Source organism: Aquarana catesbeiana, linkage group LG09 (assembly GCF_042186555.1).
Source record: "Aquarana catesbeiana isolate 2022-GZ linkage group LG09, ASM4218655v1, whole genome shotgun sequence".
NCBI classification, from domain to species: Eukaryota; Metazoa; Chordata; class Amphibia; order Anura; family Ranidae; genus Aquarana; species Aquarana catesbeiana.
Genome location: NC_133332.1, coordinates 25,940,890 through 25,968,692, shown reverse-complemented (window position 1 = coordinate 25,968,692; position 27,803 = coordinate 25,940,890). Strand labels below are relative to the sequence as shown.

The 27,803-nt window shown below is 46.5% G+C and overlaps 1 protein-coding gene across 1 annotated transcript in view; it reads right to left on the bottom strand.

The window, feature by feature from the left end:
- GABBR1 (gamma-aminobutyric acid type B receptor subunit 1) overlaps positions 1-27,803 on the bottom strand; it is a 333,519-nt gene that overhangs the window by 273,464 nt on the left and 32,252 nt on the right. The window contains 1 exon segment of the mRNA XM_073598155.1: positions 24,814-24,922. Coding sequence (XP_073454256.1) covers positions 24,814-24,855 — 42 coding nt within the window. The 5' untranslated portion in view covers positions 24,856-24,922.

Below are 27,803 nucleotides of genomic sequence, written 5' to 3'. Positions count from 1 at the left end.
GAGAACTTTATTAAAATAATAAACTCTCCCCTTGTAGGGGTACTCACATGCTACGGGTGCGTTAGTGCACCCTTCTAAATAAGCATAAACCGGCCGATGGTAGCGGTGTGGCGTGCGGTGCGGTGTGTGCCTCAACCTCTCCTTCTCTCTATCACTGCTGACAGCTCCGTCCAGGCCCCTCCCCTACGCGTGTTCGGCACCGGGATCACGTGCCTTCATCAGGGGGATATGATTGGACGGACGCTCTAGGAACAATATATAGTCACGGCGGCCATTTTGCCATAGACCGCGGACATATCTAGTAACAGACCTACAGTTATAGCTATAGCGGCCATTTTCCTTAAGACCGCAGCGCGAGTTAGCAGCAGGTTGTTATTACAAATACCGCTGACTGCCAATCGAAAAACACAAATGACAGTCCAGCACTACATGGTGTATCAGAGATTAAAGATCAACAATATGGCAATAAAAAGGATATGTAAAATTGAGTGTACAAAGAACACCTCTAAACTAAAATGTATGAATTTCAGGACGGAGCTGTCAGTCATAGAGAGCACCGCCGCGCACCTCACACTTACAGATAGCCACAATAAAGCAGGTACAATTAAAACAGTATCACTAAATACATAAATAAGTGTATAGGTATAGATAGAAGCCTTAATATATTTAATAAAATGTACATACAATATAAAAATGTGTTAAAATAAGTTAAAATATAACCCTAAAATAAAAAAAACTAAAATGACTGCGGGGGAGTGAAAACAGCAAAAAATGAAGCAAAAAAAGTATATAAATAAAAAAATATATCTATATATATAAAATGTTTTAATATAGTTAAGTAAGAAATATTCTAATAAAAACCCATAATGATAATATGGCAATCCTTATTGGCATGGGAGATGCGTTGAAAGAATAGAGTATATGAGAGTGGAAAAAAATACTAACATACATGGGCATCATAAAAACAGCATACAATATATGCTCACCACTGCCACAAGCAACAACCATAAATCACAGGCGATCATAGAGGAAAAACATGGGGGAAATATGAAGTATATCGACGGATTAAACATTATCAATAATTACTGAGAAAGCATTTTAGGTCAAATTCTCTATTAAGTCCTCCAGGCGCCAAAGAGCCAAGCTGGTGTATCCACCAAGATTCCCGTTTGCTTATCTCTCTGGTAAAGTTCGAGCCCCTCCAGTGGCGTTTAGGTGCTTCTAGTCCCCAAAATTTTAAACCAGCGGTACTCTGATTATGCATCTTTTTAAAGTGCACATATAGATTATGCTTATCTGACCCCTTACGTATGTGTCTCACGTGCTCCTCTATACGGTCTTTCAGAGCCCTGGTGGTACGCCCTACGTAGATCAGATTACACGGGCATTTCAAAGCATAAACAACCCCTATGGTATCACAGGATATAAAATCCTTAATAGTGTACGATAAACCATTCCTAGGATTCAAAAACTCCTTTACCCTCCTAATATTGTCCGGAGTCCTGATACAGCTGTAGCACCTGCCACAGCCATAAAATCCTTTTACGTCCCAAAACATTTTGGGTTTTGGGGGGGGTGGCTCCACTACATTATGTACCAACTTGTCACGTAAGTTAGGGGCCCTTTTAAAGACAATCTTGGGTTTGTTTGGGAGTACGTCCTTGAGATGAATATCTTGTTTTAACACATTCCAATATTTACAAATAATCCTCTTTACTTCATGACTTTGTATAGAGTAATCAAGAACAACATTAATACCCTCATTGTCAACATTATCCATTACCCTGGTGCTATCTTTTAATAGTTCTTCCCCACTCAAGCGTCCAACTACATTCTTTTCTCTCTCCAAAAACGCCTTTTGGTACCCCTTCTCAATGAACATAGCGCTTAGCTTATCAGATTGAGCCCCATAATCCTCAGCCCTCGTGCAATTCCTTCGCATCCTAGTAAATTGCCCTCTAGGAATGTTACTCAACCAAGGTTTGTGGTGACAACTGGTGATCGGAATGTACGAATTGCGATCCGTGGCTTTAAAAAAGGATTTGGTGATGATGCCCACATTGGTATTAGAAATTTCCAAATCCAGGAAATGTATGTTTTCACCACTGACATTCCAAGTAAGAGAAATGTTGTGATCATTATCATTCATGGAGTCCAATAACTCCATCAATGCTTCCCTGTCACCTTTCCAAATAATTAAAAGATCATCAATAAATCTCCTATATAATAAAATCCTCTCATTCTCACCACTCAAAATCCCTTCCTCCTCCCATTTGGCCATATATAAGTTCGCCACACTCGGGGCGAACTTAGCACCCATAGCCACACCCTTCTTTTGTAGGTATATCCTGTTGTGGATACCAAGTTGGTACTCCATACCGACAACATAGGAATTATGGATATCAACAAAGCACACCCTATAGAGGGAATCGTGAACCTTACAGGGGTCCTCCATCTTATCAACCCCCTCATAGGGAATATCCCCCCCTATCCGAGAGAAGATATGCGAAGGGAGGGTGCTTACTATTCACCTAAACCACAAAGAGTTAGGTATGAAAAGCCTCAACAAAATCAGTATGGGGTACCTGTGTACAACAGTTTTCAACCTTTGGAGGATAATGATCGCTTTCTGGAGGAATCTTTTTTAGGGGGGACCAGGGGAGGGTCCACCCGAGAAGTACGAAACCCAGGAAGAGAGGAGGGAGAGCTGGACGAAGATTACAGCAGAAAAAGAAGGCGGGAAGATTAGGGCAAGGAATTTTTAACTTGAGTGGATTGGAATTATCAAGAGAGGAATTACTGGTTTTGGATAAGGGTATTAAATATGCCCCGAAAAAAGGTCTCAACAAATTTGACACTTACGTTGATGTACAAAAGTTGATTAGAAAACTTAACATTAAGAAGTATTATGCCCTTAACCCTGTTGAAAGGACCATTACCAACCATAGGTTTACCAACTTAAGGAACAACTCCGTCTTTAACCCCTACTTATCCAACAACAGATATGTCGATTTATTCAAAAAATTGGTTACCACTGAATTGGAGCAATTACCTGTTAAGAAGGTATATGAGCATATTGACCTAAAGAGAGGAATGGACCGATTGGGAAAAAGAAAGGACATCGTGGTCAGACCAGCTGACAAAGGAGGGGGGGTTGTTGTTCTCTCACTACAACAGTATAAAGATGAGATGGAAAGAATATTGAGCGATACGGACACTTATCAACCACTCAATAGTAACCCCTCCAAATCCTGTAAGAATGCATTGGAAAGCATTATCAAGTTTGGAATTGATGAAGGTTATTTGAACAAGCAGGAAGCCAAGTATTTAGTCCCTATGGTCAGCAGGATGCCCGTGATATACTACTTGCCCAAAATCCACAAAGACAGTACAAATCCACCCGGTAGACCGATAGTGAGTGGTATAGAATCCCTGTCCTCTAGATTGGGAGAGTACATCGATATCCATCTGCAGCCCTTGGTGAAGAAGACCAAAGCCTATCTCAAGGACACTAAACACACCTTACAGCTTTTAGATGAGTGTAGCGTACATGAGAGTATGATTATGGCGACAGGTGACGTAGCCTCATTATACACTAATATCGACCATGAGGGAGCCCTAAATGCTGTAAAATGGGCCTTAGAGAGGGAAGATTCAATGGATAGGGGTTTCGTGATTTTCCTTTTGAAATGTTTGGACTTTTGTTTACGTAATAATTTTTTTTGGTATGACAACAGGATATACCTACAAAAGAAGGGTGTGGCTATGGGTGCTAAGTTCGCCCCGAGTGTGGCGAACTTATATATGGCCAAATGGGAGGAGGAAGGGATTTTGAGTGGTGAGAATGAGAGGATTTTATTATATAGGAGATTTATTGATGATCTTTTAATTATTTGGAAAGGTGACAGGGAAGCATTGATGGAGTTATTGGACTCCATGAATGATAATGATCACAACATTTCTCTTACTTGGAATGTCAGTGGTGAAAACATACATTTCCTGGATTTGGAAATTTCTAATACCAATGTGGGCATCATCACCAAATCCTTTTTTAAAGCCACGGATCGCAATTCGTACATTCCGATCACCAGTTGTCACCACAAACCTTGGTTGAGTAACATTCCTAGAGGGCAATTTACTAGGATGCGAAGGAATTGCACGAGGGCTGAGGATTATGGGGCTCAATCTGATAAGCTAAGCGCTATGTTCATTGAGAAGGGGTACCAAAAGGCGTTTTTGGAGAGAGAAAAGAATGTAGTTGGACGCTTGAGTAGGGAAGAACTATTAAAAGATAGCACCAGGGTAATGGATAATGTTGACAATGAGGGTATTAATGTTGTTCTTGATTACTCTATACAAAGTCATGAAGTAAAGAGGATTATTTGTAAATATTGGAATGTGTTAAAACAAGATATTCATCTCAAGGACGTACTCCCAAACAAACCCAAGATTGTCTTTAAAAGGGCCCCTAACTTACGTGACAAGTTGGTACATAATGTAGTGGAGCCACCCCCCCCAAAACCCAAAATGTTTTGGGACGTAAAAGGATTTTATGGCTGTGGCAGGTGCTACAGCTGTATCAGGACTCCGGACAATATTAGGAGGGTAAAGGAGTTTTTGAATCCTAGGAATGGTTTATCGTACACTATTAAGGATTTTATATCCTGTGATACCATAGGGGTTGTTTATGCTTTGAAATGCCCGTGTAATCTGATCTACGTAGGGCGTACCACCAGGGCTCTGAAAGACCGTATAGAGGAGCACGTGAGACACATACGTAAGGGGTCAGATAAGCATAATCTATATGTGCACTTTAAAAAGATGCATAATCAGAGTACCGCTGGTTTAAAATTTTGGGGACTAGAAGCACCTAAACGCCACTGGAGGGGCTCGAACTTTACCAGAGAGATAAGCAAACGGGAATCTTGGTGGATACACCAGGTTGGCTCTTTGGCGCCTGGAGGACTTAATAGAGAATTTGACCTAAAATGCTTTCTCAGTAATTATTGATAATGTTTAATCCGTCGATATACTTCATATTTCCCCCATGTTTTTCCTCTATGATCGCCTGTGATTTATGGTTGTTGCTTGTGGCAGTGGTGAGCATATATTGTATGCTGTTTTTATGATGCCCATGTATGTTAGTATTTTTTTCCACTCTCATATACTCTATTCTTTCAACGCATCTCCCATGCCAATAAGGATTGCCATATTATCATTATGGGTTTTTATTAGAATATTTCTTACTTAACTATATTAAAACATTTTATATATATATAGATATATTTTTTTATTTATATACTTTTTTTGCTTCATTTTTTGCTGTTTTCACTCCCCCGCAGTCATTTTAGTTTTTTTTATTTTAGGGTTATATTTTAACTTATTTTAACACATTTATATATTGTATGTACATTTTATTAAATATATTAAGGCTTCTATCTATACCTATACACTTATTTATGTATTTAGTGATACTGTTTTAATTGTACCTGCTTTATTGTGGCTATCTGTAAGTGTGAGGTGCGCGGCGGTGCTCTCTATGACTGACAGCTCCGTCCTGAAATTCATACATTTTAGTTTAGAGGTGTTCTTTGTACACTCAATTTTACATATCCTTTTTATTGCCATATTGTTGATCTTTAATCTCCGATACACCATGTAGTGCTGGACTGTCATTTGTGTTTTTCGATTGGCAGTCAGCGGTATTTGTAATAACAACCTGCTGCTAACTCGCGCTGCGGTCTTAAGGAAAATGGCCGCTATAGCTATAACTGTAGGTCTGTTACTAGATATGTCCGCGGTCTATGGCAAAATGGCCGCCGTGACTATATATTGTTCCTAGAGCGTCCGTCCAATCATATCCCCCTGATGAAGGCACGTGATCCCGGTGCCGAACACGCGTAGGGGAGGGGCCTGGACGGAGCTGTCAGCAGTGATAGAGAGAAGGAGAGGTTGAGGCACACACCGCACCGCACGCCACACCGCTACCATCGGCCGGTTTATGCTTATTTAGAAGGGTGCACTAACGCACCCGTAGCATGTGAGTACCCCTACAAGGGGAGAGTTTATTATTTTAATAAAGTTCTCTTAATATTGTCAAGCAATATTGCGCTATGGAGTTTCTTTTTTTCTTGCATATATAATCTTAATTGGGAGCATTGGATACCTGATTCCATTAGAGCACAGGAGTGTCTCCAAAGCGTGTTTTGACAGAGTTTAAATACTGTGTCACACGCTGGAAGGTGAGCACATATGCTTATGGGGATCACTGGAGGACACTAAGGCATGCTTTATGATGTTGCACTTTTGGGAGAACAAGATGGATATACTTCACTGATTATGGACACTGATTTTGGGCACTTTATGTATTTTTGCATTTCTGAACTCACACTGTTCAGACTTTAAGAACTCATATGAGGAATGCTTTTGTTTCACTTTTGATTGGACTCTCATGCTGTGGGTTTCATATAGCACTTTGCACTTTGGTTGGATGCACTAGAAGTTATCCCTGATTTAATAGTAGTTGATTTTATCACATCTGTTTATGTATATGTTTGTTTAGGCACTTAGCACATCTAATATATATTTTATTATATATTTTTATGTATATTTCCAAAAATATTTTTTTTCCTTATCTATATACTGTTTTGATTCTTTCATCTAGCGCAGACACATTTTTCTTTATATTCCTTGAGAAGTCACCTGCATCCTAACAACAATGACATTTAGGTGGCTTTAGACCTCTGCTCCTAGCAATAGGGGATACTAGGTGGTATGCTTGAGACTAGGGCTGGGAGATTTTCTTAAAAAAAAAAAAAAAATCTTGGATTTTCTTAAAAAAAAAAAAAAAAAAAAAACTCGATTCACGTTTCGAATCAAGTTTATTTTTTATTTTTTTACACCGCGCCGGTCGTGAGGAGCTGCGGGCAGGAGTTTTTAAGCGAGGCCGTGGCTTCGGCCTAGTCTGCGGCGTGCGGCCTCACCAAAAAACTCCTGCCCGCAGCTCTTCAGGACCGGCGCGGTGTCACCGGCGCGGTGTCCTGGGGAGCTGCAGGCAGTTTTTAGATGAGGCCGCGGCAGAGCAGAGTAGGCCGAAGCCGCGGCCTTGCCTAAAAACTCCTGCCCGCAGCTCCTCATGACCGGCGCGGTGAAAAAACAAAATCTAAAAAAATCGATTTGCTTAAATTTTGAATCGATTTGACCTCTCAATTGGATTCAAGATTTAAATCGATTTTTTCCCCTGCCCTACTTGAGACCCCACCTGCGTTCTAGCTACTGGCGGCCAGTGGTATTTTTTTTTTTGGGGTGGGGGGTTGGCGGCAAACAGTGCACAGCCACCCACGACCCCCCCCCCAGTTGGGTCACCCACAACTCCCCCACCCCCCCGGTTGGTCGTGCACCCGGCCGCGACACTTACCCCGGGCTTCCCTCCGGGTGACTGGCTCCCTCTGCGTCTCCTCTCCTCGCGTCTCCTCCCAGCAGCCAGCGTAGCTTCCCCTCGGGCTTCCCTCTGGGCGGCCGGCTAGCTTTCTCTGTGTCTCCTCATGTCTCCTCCCTCCTCCTCCCAGCAGCCAGCGTAGCTTCGCCTTTTAGCCAATCAGGAAGCAGGTCCTGCTTCCTGATTGGCCGGGAGGAGAGTTAGCATGACAATAACGAATATTCATTCGCAAGTGTCACACAACTGGGTGGGCTTTGGGCGCAGTGCTCTGCGCCCCGAGTCCACCCTATTTTAAAGCCTATTAGAGCCTCTGGCTCTAGTCACATGCTTCACAAAAAAAAACCCTTCCATTGGAATCCATGCATCCACCGCCCTGTATGTAGATTAGGGGCCGGATGCATGGGGGGGGGGGGGGCGGGCGGGCGCCCATGCACCCCTTATGTACGGACCACCACTGGTTCTAGCACCAAAGGAAGCTGCCTGTGTCCTAGCAATGGAAGACGTTCTGCAGCAATAGCTGTCTGTGTCCTGCAAGTTTAATGCTTGTAGTCATTCCTCATAACTGAGGTCCTGCAGCCACCTAATTAGTTTTGTTGCCCTCCTCTAAACTCTCTGCAGTTCCAGCACATCCTTCCTGAGAATCAGTAACCAGAACTGAACTGCACACCCAAGATGTGCCCGGACCAGAGTTTTGTGAACTGGTAGTATTATAGTTTTATCTCTGCAGTAAATATCCTTTTTAATCCGGGCTAAAAGTCTGCTGGGCCTTGCTTGCTGCAGCTTGGCATTGCATGCTATTGCTGAGCCTGTGATCTACTAGGACCCCCAGATTTTTAACACCACTTTAATCACTTGACCTCCGGAAGATTTATCCCCCCCCCACCCCTTCACGACCGGGCCATTTTTTGCTATTAAGCACTGCGTTACTTTAACTGACAAATTGCGCAGTCATGCAACGCTGTACATAAATGAAATGTATGTACCGTATTTATCGGCATATAACACGCACTTTTTTCACCTTAAAATCAGGAGAAAATCGCGGGTGCGTGTTATACGCCGATCGTGAGCGGAGGATCGAGCCGCCGAGATACATAGCCAAGTGTACTCGGCTCGCCTCAGAGTCCCGCCCTATGATGGACATAACACAGGGACTGGGCGTGACTGTGAGCGGAGCCGAGAGCTGCCGAGAGGACCCGAGAGCGGCCGAGAGGACCCAGGAGCAGCCAAGAGGACCCGAGAGCGGCCGAGAGGACCCGAGAGCGGCCGAGAGGACCCAGGAGCGGCCGAGAGGACCCGAGAGCGGCCGAGAGGACCCAGGAGCGGCCGAGAGGACCCGAGAGCGGCCGAGAGGACCCGAGAGCGGCCGAGAGGACCCGAGAGCAGCCGAGAGCCACCGAGAGGACCCAGGAGCGGCCGAGAGGACCCAAGAGCGGCCGAGAGCCGCCGAGAGGACCCGAGAGCGGCCGAGAGGACCCAGGAGCGGCCGATAGCCACCGAGAGGACCCAAGAGCGGCCGAGAGCCGCCGAGAGGACCCGAGAGCTGCCGAGAGGACCCGAGAGCCGCCGAGAGGACCCGAGAGCGCCCAAGAGGACCCGAGAGCGGCCGGGAGCCGCCAAGAGGACCCGAGAGCCGCCGAGAGGACCCGAGACCGGCCAAGAGGACCCGAGACCGGCCAAGAGGACCCGAGACCGGCCAAGAGGACCCGAGACCGGCCAAGAGGACCCGAGACCGGCCAAGAGTACCCGAGACCAGCCAAGAGCTACCGAGAGGACCCGAGAGCGCCCAAGAGGACCCGAGAGCGGCCGGGAGCCGCCGAGAGCCGCCGAGAGGACCCGAGACCGGCCGAGAGTACCCGAGACCGGCCGAGAGTACCCGAGACCGGCCAAGAGTACCCGAGACCGGCCAAGAGTACCCGAGACCGGCCAAGAGTACCCCAGACCGGCCAAGAGTACCCCAGACCGGCCAAGAGCTGCCGAGAGGACCCGAGAGCCGCCGAGATACACAGGACATCCGGCTCTGTATCTCGGCCGTGCCATTTTTAAACTGGAAGACTGCAATGACAAGGCTACACTGACAAGGCTGCAAATGACACTGATAAGGCTGCATTGATGGGCATTTAAATGTAAGTTTTTTCCTTAAACTTCCCTCCTAAAGTTTTTTCCCTAAAATTCCCTCTTAAACTTGGGGTGCGTGTTATACGCCAATAAATACGGTAATTTTTCCCCCACAAATAGAGCTTTCTTTTGGTGGTATTTGATCACCTCTGCTTTTTTCTTTTTGCACTATAATCAATAAAATATTATTTACTTTCTACTATAAAACATATCCAATAAAAGCATTTAAAAAAAAAAATCTTTATAAATTTAGGCCAATAATGTATTCTACTACATATTTAAAAAATACATGTAAAAAATCCCAATAAGTGTATATTGATTGGTTTGCGCAACAGTTATGCCCTGTACACACGGTCGGACTTTCCGACGGAAAATGTGCGATCGGAGCTTGTTGTCGGAAATTCCGACCGTGTGTAGGCTCCATCGGAATTTCCGACACACAAAGTTTGAGAGCAGGCTATAAAATTTTCCGACAACAAAATCCGATCGCGTAAATTTCGATCGTGTGTAGACAATTCCGACACACAAAATTCCACGCATGCTCGGAATCAAGCAGAAGAGCCGCACTGGCTATTGAACTTCATTTTTTCTCGGCTCCTCGTACGTGTTGTACATCACCGCGTTCTTGACGTTCGGAAATTTCCGACCAACTTTGTGTGACCGTGTGTATCCAAGACAAGTTTGAGCCAACATCCGTCGAAAAAAATCGGATGGATTTTGTTGTTGGAATGTGCGATCGTGCGTACAGGGCATAATAGTGTCTACAAACTATGAGATATATACTCAAAATTTTTTTTTTTTACTAGTAATGGCGGCGATCAGCGACTTAAAGCATGACTGCAATATTGAGGCAGACATTCTGACACTGACACTTTTGACACTTTGTTGGAACCAGTGACACTAATACAGTGATCAGTGTTAAAAATATGCACTGTTACTGTACTAATGACACTGGCTAGGAAGGAGTTAAACATTTAGAGCGATCAAGGGGTTAAAAGTGTGCCTAGCCAGTGTTTGTGTATAGTGTGTGCTGCTTTCACTAAGGGAAGTAATAGATTTCATTCCCTGCTTTGCAGGGGGAAAAAAAAATCCATTACTTCCCCGCTGACAGGACAAAGCTCTGCCTTGTTTACATAGGCAGAGCCCTGTCCTGTGTGTTTTCCGAACGATCGGCGGGTGTTGGCGGTTATCTATTGGCGGACACCCACTGATCGGCATCTGCTGTTTTTAATCGCAGCACGGCTGGGCTGCTGGCGGCGCACGCCCCCTACCGGAAGTGCCGGGTGAAGAACGTGATCTGGGGCAGCAGGGTGCCTTGCCACCGTATATATATCTAAGTTATACGATCGGCAAGCAACCAACTCCAGAAGTTACAGAAATAAGTTTTCTTTATTCATCTGAAAACATATCCACTTGCCGACCCGCCGCAGTGCAGCCGCAGTGCATATACTGCAGCAAGGCAGCTCATAGAGGATCTGTAATGTACCTGTACGTCGCGGCTCACTTCCCGGATTTTGGGCGCGCGCCCCCCGCCTGCCAGCTCTGCATTGATTGTACACAGTGGGACTTAGTCGGAACATCCCGGCCAATGAGTCATGGCCAGGCCCTGCTGATCAGCTGTGTCCAATCACAGCCCAGAGCCCTGTGTTGACAATCAACACAGGGCTCTGTACAGAGGGAATGATCTCTCTGTTTCTCATCCCTGCGAAGCAGGGATAAGAAACAAAGGGAGATTTAGTAAATGCAGCTTACTGTAAACACATTACACATGGTTATGCACACGTTTTAACTCCTTGATTACCAGAGATGTTAACCCCTTCCCAGCCACTGTCATTAGTATTATCACTGATCACTGTATTAGTGTCACTGGTGATGTCAGTGGCAGTTAATCAGTTTCCCCCCCGTGTCATTTAGTGTCAGATTGACCGCCACACTATCACAGTCCCATTATAAGTCACTGACCACAGCCATTACTAGTATAAAAAATAAATAAATAGAAATTCCAGTATTTATACCATCGTTTGTAGACACTTATAACTTTCACAGCAACCAATTAATATACACTTATTTGGATTTTTTACCAAAAGCCATGTGGCGGAATACATTTTGAGCAACATTTATGAAGAATTTTTTTTATCTGAAATGTTTAATATGTTTTCATAGTTTTGGGCCTTTATTTTGTTTGTATAATAAAAATAAAAAACCCAGTGGAGAGCAAATACCAACAAATGAAATCTCTATTTGTGTAAAAAAATGTATATATATTTTATTTGGGTACAGCGTTGCATTTTCAGTTAAAATGGCCCAGTACTGAATGGCAAAAAATGGCCTGGTCATGAAGGGGGTAAAACCTTCCGGAGCTGGAGTGGTTAATGATACAACAGACAGGTAAGTAATTCAAGCAACTCTTACACCGAACCTACAAAGCCCCCATTATATCTATTAATATATAAAAACTAGCATGGTAAATAATAATCAATGAATTCTATAAAGTCACAGGAAGCCAAGCTGAGAACCAATAATTGTGATAAACTTTCAGCAATTATCTGAATAATTATCTGAAGAACCAGTGTAGGGTAAGGGCACAGATCGAATGTACAGAATCTCACAAAAGTAAGTACACCCCTCACATGTTTGTAAATATTTTCTTCTATCTTTTCATGTGACAACACTGAAGAAATGACACTTTTCTACAATGTAAAGTAGTGAGTGTACAGCTTGTATAACAGTGTAAATTTGCTGTCCCCTCAAAATAACTCAACACACAGCCATTAATGTCTAAACCGCTGGCAACAAAAGTGAGTACACCCCTAAGTGAAAATGTCCAAATTGTGCCCAATTAGCCATTTTCCCTCCCCGGTGTCATGTGACTCGTTAGTGTTACAAGGTCTCAGGTGTGAATGGGGAGCAGGTGTGTTCAATTTGGTTTTATCGCTCTCACTCTCTCATACTGGTCACTGGAAGTTCAACATGGCACCTCATGGCAAAGAACTCTCTGAGGATCTGAAAAAAAAGAATTGTTGCTCTACATAAAGATGGCCTAGACTATAAGAAGATTGCCAAGACCCGGAAACTGAGCTGCAGAACGGTGGCCAAGACCATACAGCGGTTTAACAGGTCAGGTTCCACTCAGAACAGACCTCACCATGGTCCACCAAAGAAGTTGAGGTCACGTGCTCAGCGTCATATCCAGAGGTTGTCTTTGGGAAATAGACGCAAAAGGGATTTTGTGCCTTTCCTCCAATCAGCTGTCTCCCATTGTAATCCAAGACTTCTCCCACAGTGCAGAATAAAGAAGTGAAAATTCTAACACAATGTGCACTTTCTAAACAGTATATAGAGATGAAGACAGCAGATAAACATGTAAAACTTATGTAGGGAGATTTGTTTCATCCCTGTGTATCATCTGAAGCTGTTCACTTCACTGGGTATATGTGAGGGTTTACATCCACTTTAAAGCGATTGTAAACCAAAGCAGTAAAAAAAACTTTCCCCTTTAAGGCAACTGCATAATGTGCTAGTAGGCTAGGCATCACCTACTAGAAAATTATGAAATACTTACCTTAGAACAAAGCCCTCCAGCTGACAGGGTTTCCATCTACCCCCCAGTCTTCCTTCCGGATTTGTGGGCTCCGGCTGTATGAGTGGCCGGGGGCCCACGATGATGTCACTTCCACACGCTCAACTCCGGTACAAAGCTCTGAAGGTTCAGCACAGAATGTCGGACCTTCAGAGCGCGTGTGCCGCTGATGTCACCGGCTTCACCCAGTGTGAATATCTCCTAAACAGGAAAACGTATAGGAGATTATAGGCTTACCTGAAGGTAAAAATCACAAAGCGGGGTTTACTACTACTTTAACTAAGGCCTAATGTACCCAGGACGCTGAGGCAACCTCTTCCGAACGATTTTTTTTGACAGCTTGAAAACTGTTTAGCCGCGTTTGCATGCCACGTTTCGCCGCATTCGCGTCTAGGAGCGTTTATTTAAGATAACATCATAAGACCCTCCCAAAGCACAAAAAAACTGTATTATTTAAAGCGGGGGTTCACCCACACCGCCAAAAAAAAAAAAAAAAATTAAAAGCCAGCAGCTACAAATACTGCAGCTGCTGACTTTTAATACATGGCCACTTACCTGTCCAGGGTCCAGCGATGTCGGCAGGGGACGCCGAGAACCCGCTCGGTTCTCGGTAGCTGCCGCCGCCATCCTAGGTGAGGGAATCAGGAAGTGAAGCGTTGCAGCTTCACTTCCCGGTTCCCTACTGCGCATGCACGAGTCGCGCTGCGCGTCCCAAGTGGTCCCCGCTCTCCCCTGGGAGCTGTGTGTTCCCAGGAGACAGCGCGGTGGGGACGGGAAGAGGCATAGACTCCCATGGGAGTCTATGCCGGAAGTGGGTTCAAATACCTGGAGGCCCGGATTTTTTCCCTTTGCCGCCCCAAGGCCGGGTCCTTCAATGCCGCCCCCCCCCCCCCCCCACACACACACACACACACCTCGTCCTTTATCGATGACTTCTACAATAGATCAATTAAAAACATATCTCCACACACGAGAACACTGAAAATAACTGGCTTTAATTGTACAGACTAAAAATACTTCAGGGTAAGTGCGCGAGGGGTAAGGATTTTTCGCAGGCAAATTTTCAAGGCAATGGCTGGTGTTAGTGCTTCAATCATCCCCGGCACCATGGTTGTTATGGTGTCAGGATGATTGAAACACATTATTTCTATCATTACATTGTAATATAAACTGAAATAGTTCAACTCACCATAATGCAGAATCATTGGGAGCCCTGAGCGTGTCACTTGCCACCATCTCTTGTCACTTGCCACTATGCCTGCCACCAGATGGGGATGTCACTTGCTACGCTGCCTGCCACCAGATGGGGATGTCACTTGCCACGCTGCCTGCCACCAGATGGGGATGTCACTTGCCACTATGCCTGCCACCAGATGGGGATGTCACTTGCCACGCTGCCTGCCACCAGATGGGGATATCACTTGCCACGCTGCCTGCCACCAGATGGGGATGTCCCTTGCCACGCTGCCTGCCACCAGATGGGGATGTCACTTGCCACCATGCCTGCCACCAGATTGGGATGTCACTTGCCACCAGATGGGGATATCACTTGCCATGCTGCCTGCCACCAGATGGGGATATCCCTTGCCATGCTGCCTGCCACCAGATGGGGATGTCACTTGCCACCATGCCTGCCACAAGATGGGGATGTCACTTTCCACCAGATGGGGATGTCCCTTGCCATGCTGCCTGCCACCAGATGGGGATGTCACTTGCCACCATGCCTGCCACAAGATGGGGATGTCACTTTCCACCAGATGGGGATGTCACTTGCCACCAGATGGGGATGTCACTTGCCACCAGATGGGGATGTCACTTGCCACTATGCCTGCCACCAGATGGGGATGTCACTTTCCACCAGATGGGGATGTCACTTGCCACCATGCCTGCCACCAGATGGGGATGTCACTTTCCACCAGATGGGGATGTCACTTGCCACCAGATGGGGATGTCACTTGCCACCAGATGGGGATGTCACTTGCCACTATGCCTGCCACCAGATGGGGATATCACTTGCCACGCTGCCTGCCACCAGATGGGGATATCACTTGCCACGCTGCCTGCCACCAGATGGGGATATCACTTGCCACGCTGCCTGCCACCAGATGGGGATGTCCCTTGCCACGCTGCCTGCCACCAGATGGGGATGTCACTTGCCACCATGCCTGCCATCAGATTGGGATGTCACTTGCCACCAGATGGGGATATCACTTGCCATGCTGCCTGCCACCAGATGGGGATGTCCCTTGCCATGCTGCCTGCCACCAGATGGGGATGTCACTTGCCACCATGCCTGCCACAAGATGGGGATGTCACTTTCCACCAGATGGGGATGTCACTTGCCACCATGCCTGCCACAAGATGGGGATGTCACTTTCCACCAGATGGGGATGTCACTTGCCACCAGATGGGGATGTCACTTGCCACCAGATGGGGATGTCACTTGCCACCAGATTGGGATGTCCCTTGCCATGCTGCCTGCCACCAGAAGGAGGAGGGCGGAACAGAGGTGCGGGCAATGAGAGATGTCATCTTTCTCCCCCGCCGCCGCACCGCTGACATTACTTGCTACTCTCAATTTTTTCAAAAATGGCGCCGTGCAGCGCAATCACGCTACTGCGCATGCGCCGCCCGGCCGAGCGCTTACGAGCTTTCACGAGCCCGGCCGGCTTCGGAACGGGGCATGCGCAGTTTCGTGGTCGGCTCGCGGCCATCTTTTCTATGGGCACTGGTGCCCATAATAGACTGTGATCGGCAGCACGAAAGGGGGGGGCGGCCGCGAAGTCACTGCAGGAGCGGCGCCGCCCCTACACCACTGCCGCCCCGAGGCCTGGCCTCGGTGGCCTTGTGGCTAATCCGGCCCTGAAAACCTGTCTTAGACAGGTATCTGCACCCCCCTCCCTCCTGAAAGGTGCCAAATGTGACACCGGAGGGGGGGAGGGTTCCGAAAAGCGGAAGTTCCATTTTTGTGTGGAACTCCGCTTTAACTATTTCAACCATTCTGTGAGACCAGATTGAGTAGCAGCAGCTGAGAGAGCCGCAGTGTACTTGTATCTACCTCAATTTCTGTGCTTTTACTATGGATCCCATAATGAGCATATGTGAGGAAATGCTCCTGATGTTTCTGTTGATGAGGCTGGAAAGACAGTGACAGAAATTGCGTGCGAGGACCAGAGTTCGTCGCTACTGGAGTGGTTTTTCCTCATTTGCTATCATTTTTAAGTTTTGTAATGTAAAAAAAAATAGGGCACCTTTAACCGCTTCACACATCTGCTGCTAAGCTCTACGTTAGCCATCCGGATCCATCTTCGTGATCGGGTGACACAGGTGGAAATTAGGTGGTGAAGGGGACACCAACCGCTTGGATCATCGGATCATCTACATGCTCATTACCCCTGCAGGGGTTGGGCACTCTGGTGAGTGGGGGCACTAGAGGGGACTCCACACGGGACAACATATACTTATTGGGACAGACCTATCCGCAACCTTTGAAGATATATCAGCTGGCTGCATAAGAACTGTTTTTTATTCACGGATATAAAAACTTTCTATATATTTTTTAATAATTGATCTGGTTGCTGGGACTCTTATTTTCTTTTTGGTTTTTTCACCTTTTTGTTTTTTGTGCACTCAGATTGTCTGCACATCACATGCCGATTGTTCTTTCTTTTTATACATATTTTCACATTTTTTATATATATTCTTACATTTTTTCACATTTTTTCACATATAAATTTTCCAACACGATTCAGCTTTACCAGTACACATATTTATTTTTAGTGGGCAACACGGTGTTTTGCCCTCTTTTTTAGGTATACCCACTCATATCTTTCATTGCACACATACAATTTTTTTTTTTTTTTTTTTTTTATACACCTGATTGATCATTCACCTTTGTTAATGCTTGGTGTTTTATTTACCAACTTTATTTTGTGACAACAATTTTTGCAACTTAGGTATTCTGCACATCCTTTGACCATTCTTAGCACATTTTTTAATAATCATTTGTATTGTGTTACACTTTTTATCCACCCAACATTGAGGGGTTATGTTTTCCTTTTGTTAGCAGTTTGTATAGTTTATTGATTTATTCATTATCATTCTCTATCAGTGAACAGCGCCAATCCCCTATTTCTTTAGACTACACAATTATTGGATTGCACCATTGGTGCTTTCTCTTTTAGGGGGGCTGCAGTTCGGTTATAAGCCCGTCCTAAGCGCGGAACACCATTATATACACCTTTAACCGCTTGCCGACCGCCTCACACAGATGTACGTCGGCAGAATGGCAGAGGCAGGCAAATGGGCGTACATATACGTCCCTTTAAATTTGCCACCTATCGGACGTGCGCCGCGGGAGCGTGCCCGCGGGTCCCGGAAACTCGATGTTTGCAGGCGGCTCGTGATTACGGTGTGGAGAGGTAGAACGGGGAGATGTAAACAAGGCATTTTCCTGTTCTGCCTTGTGACATGACAGATCACCGCTCCTTGTCATCGGGAGCAGTGATCGCTGTCATGTCAGTGGTAGCCCATCCCCCCCCACAGTTAGAACACCTCCCTAGGACACACTTAACCCCTTGATCACCCCCCTATTATGTATAACCCCTTCCCTGCCAGTGTTATTTATACAGTAATCAGTGCATTTTTATAGCACTGATCACTGTATAAATGACAATGGTCCCAAAATAGTGTCAAAAGTGTCCGATAGGCACCATAATGTCGCAGTCATGATAAAAATCGCAGATTGCTGCTATTACTAATAAAAACAATTAATAAAAATGCTATAAATCTATCCATTTTGTAGACACTATAACTTTTGCGCAAACCAATCAATATACGCTTATTGTGATTTTTTTTTTTTTTTTTTTACCAAAAATATGTAGAAGAATACATATCGGCCTAAACTGAGAAAAAAACATCGGGCGCAGGCACACCAAGCGTGCCGTTTCTAATGGCGATCATGCCGTTAGTGGTGGCACCAGCGTGCATGCGCGGGAGTGACGTCATCGTGGCTCTGGCCAGTCACACCGCGATACCCGGAAGTCACTCCGGTATAGATGGCGGCTTCGGAGGAGGCGAACGAGGGCCGATGTTGGGGCTTCGATCTCAGGTAAGTAATTCTAGTATGCTATGCTATACTAGCTCATTATGCCTTTGCCTTGCAGGGTGTTTTTTTTTTTGTTTTTTTTTAAGAGGCTTTACTTCCTCTTTAAACGAACCTGTGTACATGCACACATAAGATAACATTGGATGAGTTCAGGGGCTGCGGAAAAAAGCATCCAACTGCCTCTGAAGGTCCGTTTACCAGCAGCCGTGTACAGGAGGCCTAAAGGCAAAACTTTTTTTAGTTTTGGATAGAGGGGATAAGGATTACATAGTTAGTCAGGTTGAACAAAGACACAAGTCCATCTAGTTCAACTAATAAAAGGGGGGTGGGGATATGTAGCACTGCTCCCGCAGGAACTGCTGGAATACTTGTCCCTGGGTAAGGATGAGCTCCGGCGTGTTCGCACAGCCCACGTGCAGAGCCCGCCAGGAAGTCGGCACGGCGCTGCGCTAATCACAAGCAGTGAGAAATTGTCCTGATGCGCAGCTGCCGAGATCGGGACAATGTCTCACTGCCTGTGATTAGCGCAGCGCCGACTTCCTGGCGGGCTCGGCACGTGGGCTGTGCGAACACGCCGCAGCTCATCCTTATCCCTGGGCTTCCCACCGATTATCCTGCAGCCAGTTACACAATATCTCACACAGCCAGGTGCACACGCTCGTTGTCTCCAATGACCAGTATAGGGGATTTTGTTTTTATATTTTATTTGGAGAACTTGGATAGGAGAAGGGAATTAGCAGGATACTCCAAATTAACTATTCACAGGTGAGGACATTTCTATCTGTGTAATACTGTGGAAGGAAATGATCTGCTGAACCATACAACGTCTGTATGGAAGAACAAGTCCCTCTTTAAGAGAAGAGACTCAGCGGACTTTGTCATTAAGCTCAAGTCTTCAAGACACCAGCCAGTGTCTCCTTTAGCTCAGGGGTCGTCAACCCCTGGGCCGCGGCCCACTACCAGCCGTGGCGTCTTTGCAGCCGGGCCGCGGCAGGCGGCATGACATTTTGAGTCACCGTGAGGGAAGCAGGCTGGCGAGCAGAGATGACATCTCTCTCTACCCACCTAGCATCACTGCTCTTCCGCCCTCACAGCGTGAGGAATGTCGGCGGTGCGGCGGGGAGCAGAGAGATGACACCATCTCTCCCTGCCCGCCTAGCATTACCGCTCTTCTGCCCTCACAGCATACAGAATGTCGGAGGTGCGGGCAGGAAGCAGAGAGATGACATCATCTCTCACCGACCGCCCCGCATCTCTGCTCTCCTGCCCTCACTCAAGAATGATCACTGAACCAGTGTCACCAATGCCGTGAAAATGCTCATCTGGTGGCACTGGCAGGTGATGTGGAAAGTGGCATTCCTCATCTGATGGCACAGGCAAGTGACATGGCAAGTGGCATTCCTCATTTGGTGGCAGGCAGCGTGGCAAGTGGCATTCCTCATCTGGTGGCAGGCAGCGTGGCATTCCTCATCTGGTGGCACAGGCAGGTGACGTGGCAAGTGGCATTCCACAACTGGTGGCAGGCAAGCGTGGCAAGTGGCATTCCTCATTTGGTGGCAAGTGGCATTCCTCATCTGGTTGGCACAGGCAGGTGACTTGGCAAGTGGCATTCCTCAACTGGTGGCAGGCAGCACGGCAAGTGGCATTCCTCATCTGGTGGCAGGCAGCGTGGCAAGTGGCATTCCTCATCTGGTGGCAGGCAGCGCGGCAAGTGGCATTCCTCATCTGGTGGCAGGCGACGTGGAAAGTGACACACTCAGGGCTCCAACTGATTCTGCATTATGGTGAGTTGAACTATTTCATTTATATTACAATGTAATATAAGAAATAATGCGCTTCATTCATTCTGACACCATAACAACCATGGTGCCGTGATGATTGAAGTACCAACAGCAGAACACCAGCTATTGCCCCGATAAATTGCCCGCAAAATTCACTCCTCCCCCCGCATGTGCGTACATTCCCCCCCCCCTCTTGCCGGGCCTTGGCACAATTTTCTTCCACGCAGCCGGTCCCCGGTGCCAAAAAGGTTGGGGACCACTGCTTTAGCTCACACACCCAATATGTGGACTTCTAGGACCCAGAGGGAGATTTCAGCAACATACTCAGTCTCAAGGATCCCTTCAGGGTCTGTACTCACACAATGTCCCGGGACAGCTGGTAGCCTCCTTCCAACTTCCAAGGTACACTATACCAATGACGAAAGACCAGATCCAGGGACTTCTAGAACCCTGGGTTGTAGCCTTCAGGCCCCCAGATCTGCACCATGTCCTTCCATGCTGGGGAGAGGCAGCCGCCTCCTCCCCCACAGAACCTCTCTCCTCAGAGGTGGGCTGGACAGAAACCCCCGAGCCCATGTGCTCTTACAATATAAATACAGTCACCCAGCATGCAATGGGGCACCTAACCCTGATAATTGTCCAGGGCTGTATCTACATCCATGCTCTCCTCTGTCAGGGTTTCCTCACACTCTCCAATATGCCTTCTTGCTATTGGATCAGTGCAAACCATCAAGACAGTATGAGCCGCACCCAGAGCACACCGAGCAGACCTCACTAATCAATCACTGCTCTCTGTTAAAAGAGAAGTATGTTTCTTTTGTTTGTTTTTTTAGATTAATACTTACCTAGATGCATAGGTGTCGCCAGGGGGTGGCATTTGATGCTGTAGCCCCGAATCTGGAGCCCATAGCCCCGAGTCTGCGGCGGGCGGGCTGCATTAGAGGTGGAGGAGAGAGACGAGTGGGCAGACCAGCAGAGATGACATCATCTCTCTCCGCCCGCTTCACGTCACCACTTTTCCGCCCTCACAATTCAATGTGGGAGCGATGTGCGGCGGGGAGCAGAGAGATGACATTGCTCGCCACACATCAGCGCTCTTCCGCCCTCACAGTGTGGGCCTCTTCAATGTCGGAGGTGTAGCAGAGAGATTACATCATCTCTCACTGCCCGGCCCGCATCTCCACTCTCCTGCCCCCACTAAATGGACCAGTGCTGCCAGCCTGCCACCAATGCTGCGACAATGCACATTTGGTGGCACTGGCTGGCGTGGCAAGGGACAACCCACATCTAGTGGCAGGTGACGTGGCAAGTGACAGTCTGCAAATGGTGGCAGGTGACATGGAAAGTCACAATCCGCATCAGGTGGCAGGTGATCTGGCAAGTGACAATCTGCAAATGGTGGCAAGTGACAATCTGCAAATGGTGGCAAGTGACGTGGCAAGTGACAATATGCAAATGGTGGCAAGTGACGTGGCAATCTGCAAATGGTGGCAGGTGACATGGCAAGTGACAATCCGCATCAGGTGGCAGGTGATGTGGCAAGTGACAATCTGCAAATGGTGGCAAGTGACGTGGCAAGTGACAATCTGCAAATGGTAGCAGGTGACGTGGCAAGTGACAATCTGCAAATGGTGGCAAGTGATGTGGCAAGTGACAATCCACATCTAGTGGCAGGTGATGGTGGCAAGTTAAAAAGCTGCATCTGGTGACAAGCGACGATGGTAAGTTGCATAGTTACACAGTAGGTGAGGTTGAAAAAAGACACAAGTCCATCAAGTCCAACCTATGTGTGTGATTATGTGTCAGTATTACATTGTATATCCCTGTATGTTGCTGTCATTCAGGTGATTATCTAATAGTTTCTTGAAGCTATCAATGCTCCCCGCTGAGACCACCACCTGTGGAAGGGAATTCCACATCCTAAACATGCCGCATCTGGTGGCATGAGATGTGGCAAGTGACACGCCCAGGGCTCCCACTGATTCTGCATTATTGTGAGTTAAACCACTTCATTATATATTAGAATGTAACAATAGAAACAATGCGCTTCGATCACCCTGACACCATATCAACCATGGTGCCATGATAATTGAAATGCCAACACCAGCCTTTGCCCGCGAAGCCTGCATAAAGGTTGGTGACTGCTGCTATGGGCTCTAGCCCCAGATCTTTACAGACCTAGCAACGCCCCTGCTTAGGTGGATGCAGCATCGATCTGATGATGCACCTGTCCCCCGGCGCCTCTGCACTGAGAACCGAGCCACCAAACAACGCTGATGGCCCAGTTCTGTCAGCTCCCTGAGCAGAGAGCTGCTGACTGTCAATCAGTAAGGATGAGCTCAGGCGTGTTCGCAACTGCCTGTGATTAGCGCTGTGCAGTGCCGACTTCCTGGCTGGCTCTCTACGTGCAGTTGTGAACACGCCTGAGCTCATCCTTATTAATCAGCAGCTCTCCTGCTCTGCTCCTCCATGCTCACTGGAGCGCGGCGCTGTGAGGCAGCCGTTTCAGTCTCTCAGCAGCTCGCTCAGTCCTATCAGTCCAGGCACCTGGAGGATCCAGACTCTATTGTCGGGATGACGCGGTGCCTGGACTGATTCCTGCGACGTCAGCGGCGAGTGGACTTCAGCCCACTCTCTGCTGAAATGGGTCACGGGAGTGCAAAACGAATTGCACTCCTGTGACCCATAGGAGAAGTCCAGCCAAACGAGCTCAGGCTGGACTTCTCCTTTAAGCAGACAGCACCTAATTTGTTAAGTAGAAAATCCAAAAACTATATACACTCTCTAGCACCTACCAAGAAGGGTGTTACACATACAATCTCATATACACAATCCCATACCCACAGTGGATCCAGAGGAAGGCAAAACTATATACACTCTCTAGCACCTACCAAGAAGGGTGTTACAAATACAATCTCATATACACAATCCCATACCCACAGTGGATCCAGAGGAAGGCAAAAAACCCCAGCAAAGCACGATCCAATTTACTCAAAGAAGGGGAAAAAAATCCTTTCTGATCCCCAGAGAGGCAATGAGATATTCCCTGGATCAGCTTTACCTATAAATGTCAGTACCCAGTTATATTATGTACATTTAGGAAAGAATCCAGGCCTTTTTTTAAAACAATCTACTGAACTGGCCAGAACCAGCTCTTCAGGGCGTCTATTCAAAATTTTCACAGCTCTTACTGTGAAGAAACCTTTCCGTATTTGGAAATTAAAAGGGCTGTAAACCCTCGCTTTTTAAAAACAAAAAAAAATGCCATACTTACCTCCACTGTGTAGTTCGTTTTGCACCCCGAATCTCCTCTCCTGGGGTCCCTCAGCGGCGCTCCTGGCTCCTCCCCGCATCGAGTGTCCACGTTGGAGAAGTGCTCTCCTTGGCGGACACCCTCGCGGGCGCACTCCCGAGTCCCGCATCTGTGTCCATTCACACAGAATGCAGGACTCGGCCCCGCCCCCCGGCGCAGTGGGAGCCAATGGCTGCACTGCTATTAATCTATCCAATCAGGACACCAGTTAGAGCTGGTGTGCTCATTCCGGCGAAGGATCGGGGTCAGGTAAGTAAAACGGGGGCTCGGGGGGGGGGGGCTGCAGCACCACAGGTTTTTTAACTTAATGCATAGAAAGCATTAAGGTACAACCCATGAGGGTTTACAACCCCTTTAAATCTATGGGCAGGAGAGCTCTGCCTCTTTAAGGTGGTCCTGGGGGGGGGGGGGCAGTTAGCACCTAATTGCACTCTTTTAGCAGCAAAATACCTACTTGGTCTGATGACCTTTACCTATAGGAACCACATGTTCAGCCTAATAATACATCATTCCCTTGAATGTAGACAACTTAGCTTTTCCTTCCACAATTGCCACTAGAATGCACACTGGAACACGGTGCAACTGCAGCCCATCCAAAAGGAGATGTAACACGCAACTTATGAGGCCATTCCCAGATAAATTCCAAAAAATGAGAAAACATACTTATCTTGGAAATGTGGTGTCACAGTTCCATGGATCTGCTCACTTCTGGGAGGCAGGCTCCATACACTGACAGCTCTTCTGAGGAACATAGCCCTGGCTGCACTGCTGTATGTAGTAAGCACCCAATTGTCACCCCAAAAGATCCACAGAAGGGGTTCCCTGCTTTATCAGAGCATTTAGCATCCCACGGGCAGAGACTGCGCTACAGGAGAGGCTGAACCTGCACAGAAAACCACCAAAGGTGGCAGGTAAGAGTTTCTTCTCTTCACACTGGCTGTGAGTTCCGTGAGGACAAAAAAAGGGAATGGATGTGTGGGTGTTAACTCTTTGTAGCTATGCACTGGTCCTCTGGGCGGAAGTAGGCAGGGCTACTATCACATGTATGCTGCCATGGAAGCAACAGGAAAGAGTTGTGTCTATAGTTCTACTTTAAGCTGAAAATACATGGATTGAAACTTGGCTGGTTCAGCAGGGGCCAGCTGAATTTCAATACATGTATAGGCAGGCTGGTTGTAGGTAAGGCAATCTATTAATCAACTTGCATACAACCAGCCTACTTCTACCGTAGTTAAAATAAGAAGAAAACTGCTCAGAGCTTCATAATTAGTCAAATTTGTTGGAAACAAAAAATAGGCAAAATATTCTTTTTTTTTTTTTTTTTTACCAAAAAAATAGAAAAAAGGTGCTACAATGGCAGATTGATTGGAAGGATGAGGACTGAAGGTGCAACACACATTGCACTTTTTCCACCAGGATCCCTACTTTCCTTATTTTAGTGGAATTGCCCTTAAAGTGACAGAAATGGTGACCACTTACTTTTGCCATCTCTGTAGGGTTTGTGCTTTTTCTCTGCCTCATCACATGCGCAGGTTGTTCAAATCACATGGTGGAAACCATCCTTGTCGTTCAGAAGAGATCACATGACCTGGGTGGGGGAAAAATAGATTTGTTACTGAGAAGCAATTACATAACATTCCAAAATATGGCAAGACGTAAAGTGACTTCATCATTAAAGTGACATTAAATTCGGCATTTGAAAAGAATAATTATGTTCCCGTATGTATTCTTAACTCAGAAAAGTCCTTTCTATTGCTCTTAGCCTCCTCCAGATCCCCAATTCCTTTGTTTTGCTGTTGTGATCGGACTCCCTTGTTAGAGGGTGGCTATGATTGTTCTCCATGGTCCCACTGTATGTGGGAACGTAGACACCCTCTCTTGACCATGCCCCCAACATGTTTCGCCCCACCCCTTAGGGCTTAATCGTGATTAACTCTCGGGACTGGGTGCACTGCGCTGGGGGCGTGGTTTGGATGGAGCAAGCTGAGGCTGCTTTTACTGATTTTATGTCCAGGAATGGTGTGCGGCTGCCGATATATCTCTTCAGCTCTGCAGTGTGCCTTCAGTTAGCACAGACCCGCTTCCAGCCTGCATCCTCACAGTGGTTTCCACCTCATAGGGCTATGGTTGCCTGAGCGGGACTCCTAAGCAATTCAAGTTTTTGTGTCCAGAGTTCAGCTTTAAGAACCTGCTGAGGAACTTTTGCTCATAACCTGCTGACTAGAAAATAAAAGCCCTATTGGTTACTAATTTAGACCAGTGGTCTCCAAACTGCGATCCGAGGGCCAGATGTGGCCCTTTGCTTGCTTTTATCCGGCCCTAGGGGGACAATTCCTTACACAATTCCTTCCAATGACACCAGCGATGGGGCAAAATTCCTCGAAAAGACACCAATGATGGGGCACAATTTATCCCAATGACATCAACAATGTGGCACAATTCCTTCCATTGACACCAATGATGAGGCACAGTTTATCCCAATGACACAAACGATGGGACATAATTACTCCCACTGAAACAAAGTATGGGGCATTATTTTTTCTCAGGGACCATTTCTACTCCTAATGCCAACAGTCCGGCCCCCAAAAACTCTGAAAGACAGTAAACTGGCCCTTTGTTTAGAAAGCTTGGAGACCCCTGCTATAGACAATACCTCCTTTTTTCCACTGCAGTACTCTGTACAGATGAGGCCCCATGGGCATATAAGATCCTTGTCAGGTAGACTCTACAAAATGACCCCCAATGAGGGAAATTTCCAGCTATGGGGCCAACACTGAGATGTAGAACAGAAACACACGATACTGTCCACTCAGTCCAACATCTACACAGTCAGTGCACATGTAGCGCTACCCCATAGGAGTAGTTGATTTTAACTGGTTCTTCGCCAAACAGTGCAGAAGGCACCAACCACACAGGCAACAGTCCATTCACTTTGGCTCCATTAAACAGCCTAGGGAACATATGTCAAACACAAGGCCCGTTGGCTGAATCATCATACTACTGATACAGCCTGCAATGAAATTGAGTTTCATATCTCTGGCTTAGGGGATGTCTTTTTAATATTTATTGCTTGTAGAACTTGAAAGAGGAGAGGGAAACGGGTGGTATGGGATACCCCAAAAATGCTGACTTGTAACAGGAGGACACACTTCACTAGGTGGAACTTCTTTGAACAGTTTTTCTGGTACAATAATTTTTATTGAAAATCAAAAGAAGTACAATGCAAGAGTTGCCCACGCAGGGGGCCTTGTACAGTAATATATAAATGAAAATCTCTTACACCTTTAAGTAACAATTGTTGAAAAAGGTGGGTGCATACATGACTGTATAATGAGCAACATTTCAAGGATTGAACAGTTTGGCCACACGGCGCAGGCCATCAACCTGAACAACTTTTTGGGTCAAAAAACGTCATAAGAACATGTGAGGAAAATATTAAGAGGCAGCCAGAAAGGGAGGTGGTGAGAAAGCAGATACAGTGCAAGGAAAGGGGAAAGAAGAAGGAAAAAAGGGGGGGGGGACCCAGAGCCATTGGTATTAGCTTGTAAAACTTGAAACAGGAGAGCTGAGACCTCGATGATTCCAAAAAAAAGGCCCCCAGCTCCCACTGAGCTAGGACCTCAATGAACTCCTGCAAACTTCAACTACATTGCCCAGAAGGGCAGCAGTCCTTCAGGCTGGGATCTTCTTCTCCTGGACAAGTTCCCTGCTGCTCCAGTCCCCATACTATTTATGCCCTCCTCAGCCACCTACTGGACACTCCCCCCTTCCCCAAGAATTGGATTATACTACAAAAATATTCATAAATTGGCACAGACATGATTTACAATTTGCGCCGCACCCTACCACATGGTACTGAAATTTGGTGGCTGCAAACACACCTGAATTTGCTAGATGCATAGGGGTGCCAATAAGAATTAAAGACACCAGCGCACGTCTGCTGAAAGCAGTATGTTTCTGTGCAAAAAGCGAACAATTTTGCATGGGTTCCCTCACTGCACTTGGCGTGGACAAGCCCTAGAAGTGGAACTATAGCAAAATAAAAGACATATCTAGCTTTCGCCAGCATTAACACATCAGTCTGTTTTTTCTGCGTCCCTCTGTAATATAGTTTTATTACCCACCGATCCTGCCAGTAGATCTGGTATTTTTCCAGTTCCTGTTATAAGGTGACAATGCTGTCCATTCTGCAGTGACACCACAGGACAGTGTTGTCACCGTTTGGGGAATACATCATACGTACATGTGTGGATTAAAAGAGATTCAACAAAGTGGTGGGTTTTGTTGGAGGTTTTGTTGGAGGTGACGTATACATGGTAATGGAATATATAGTGGTCAGATCACATTAGGAGTTCACAAACAGGAAAATGAAACGGCTCATGTGACTAGGTGTGTAATTGCCATCATCCCTATGATAACAGGAAACAATTGAAAACCTCTAGTTTGGGAATTTTAAGGCAATGAAATAA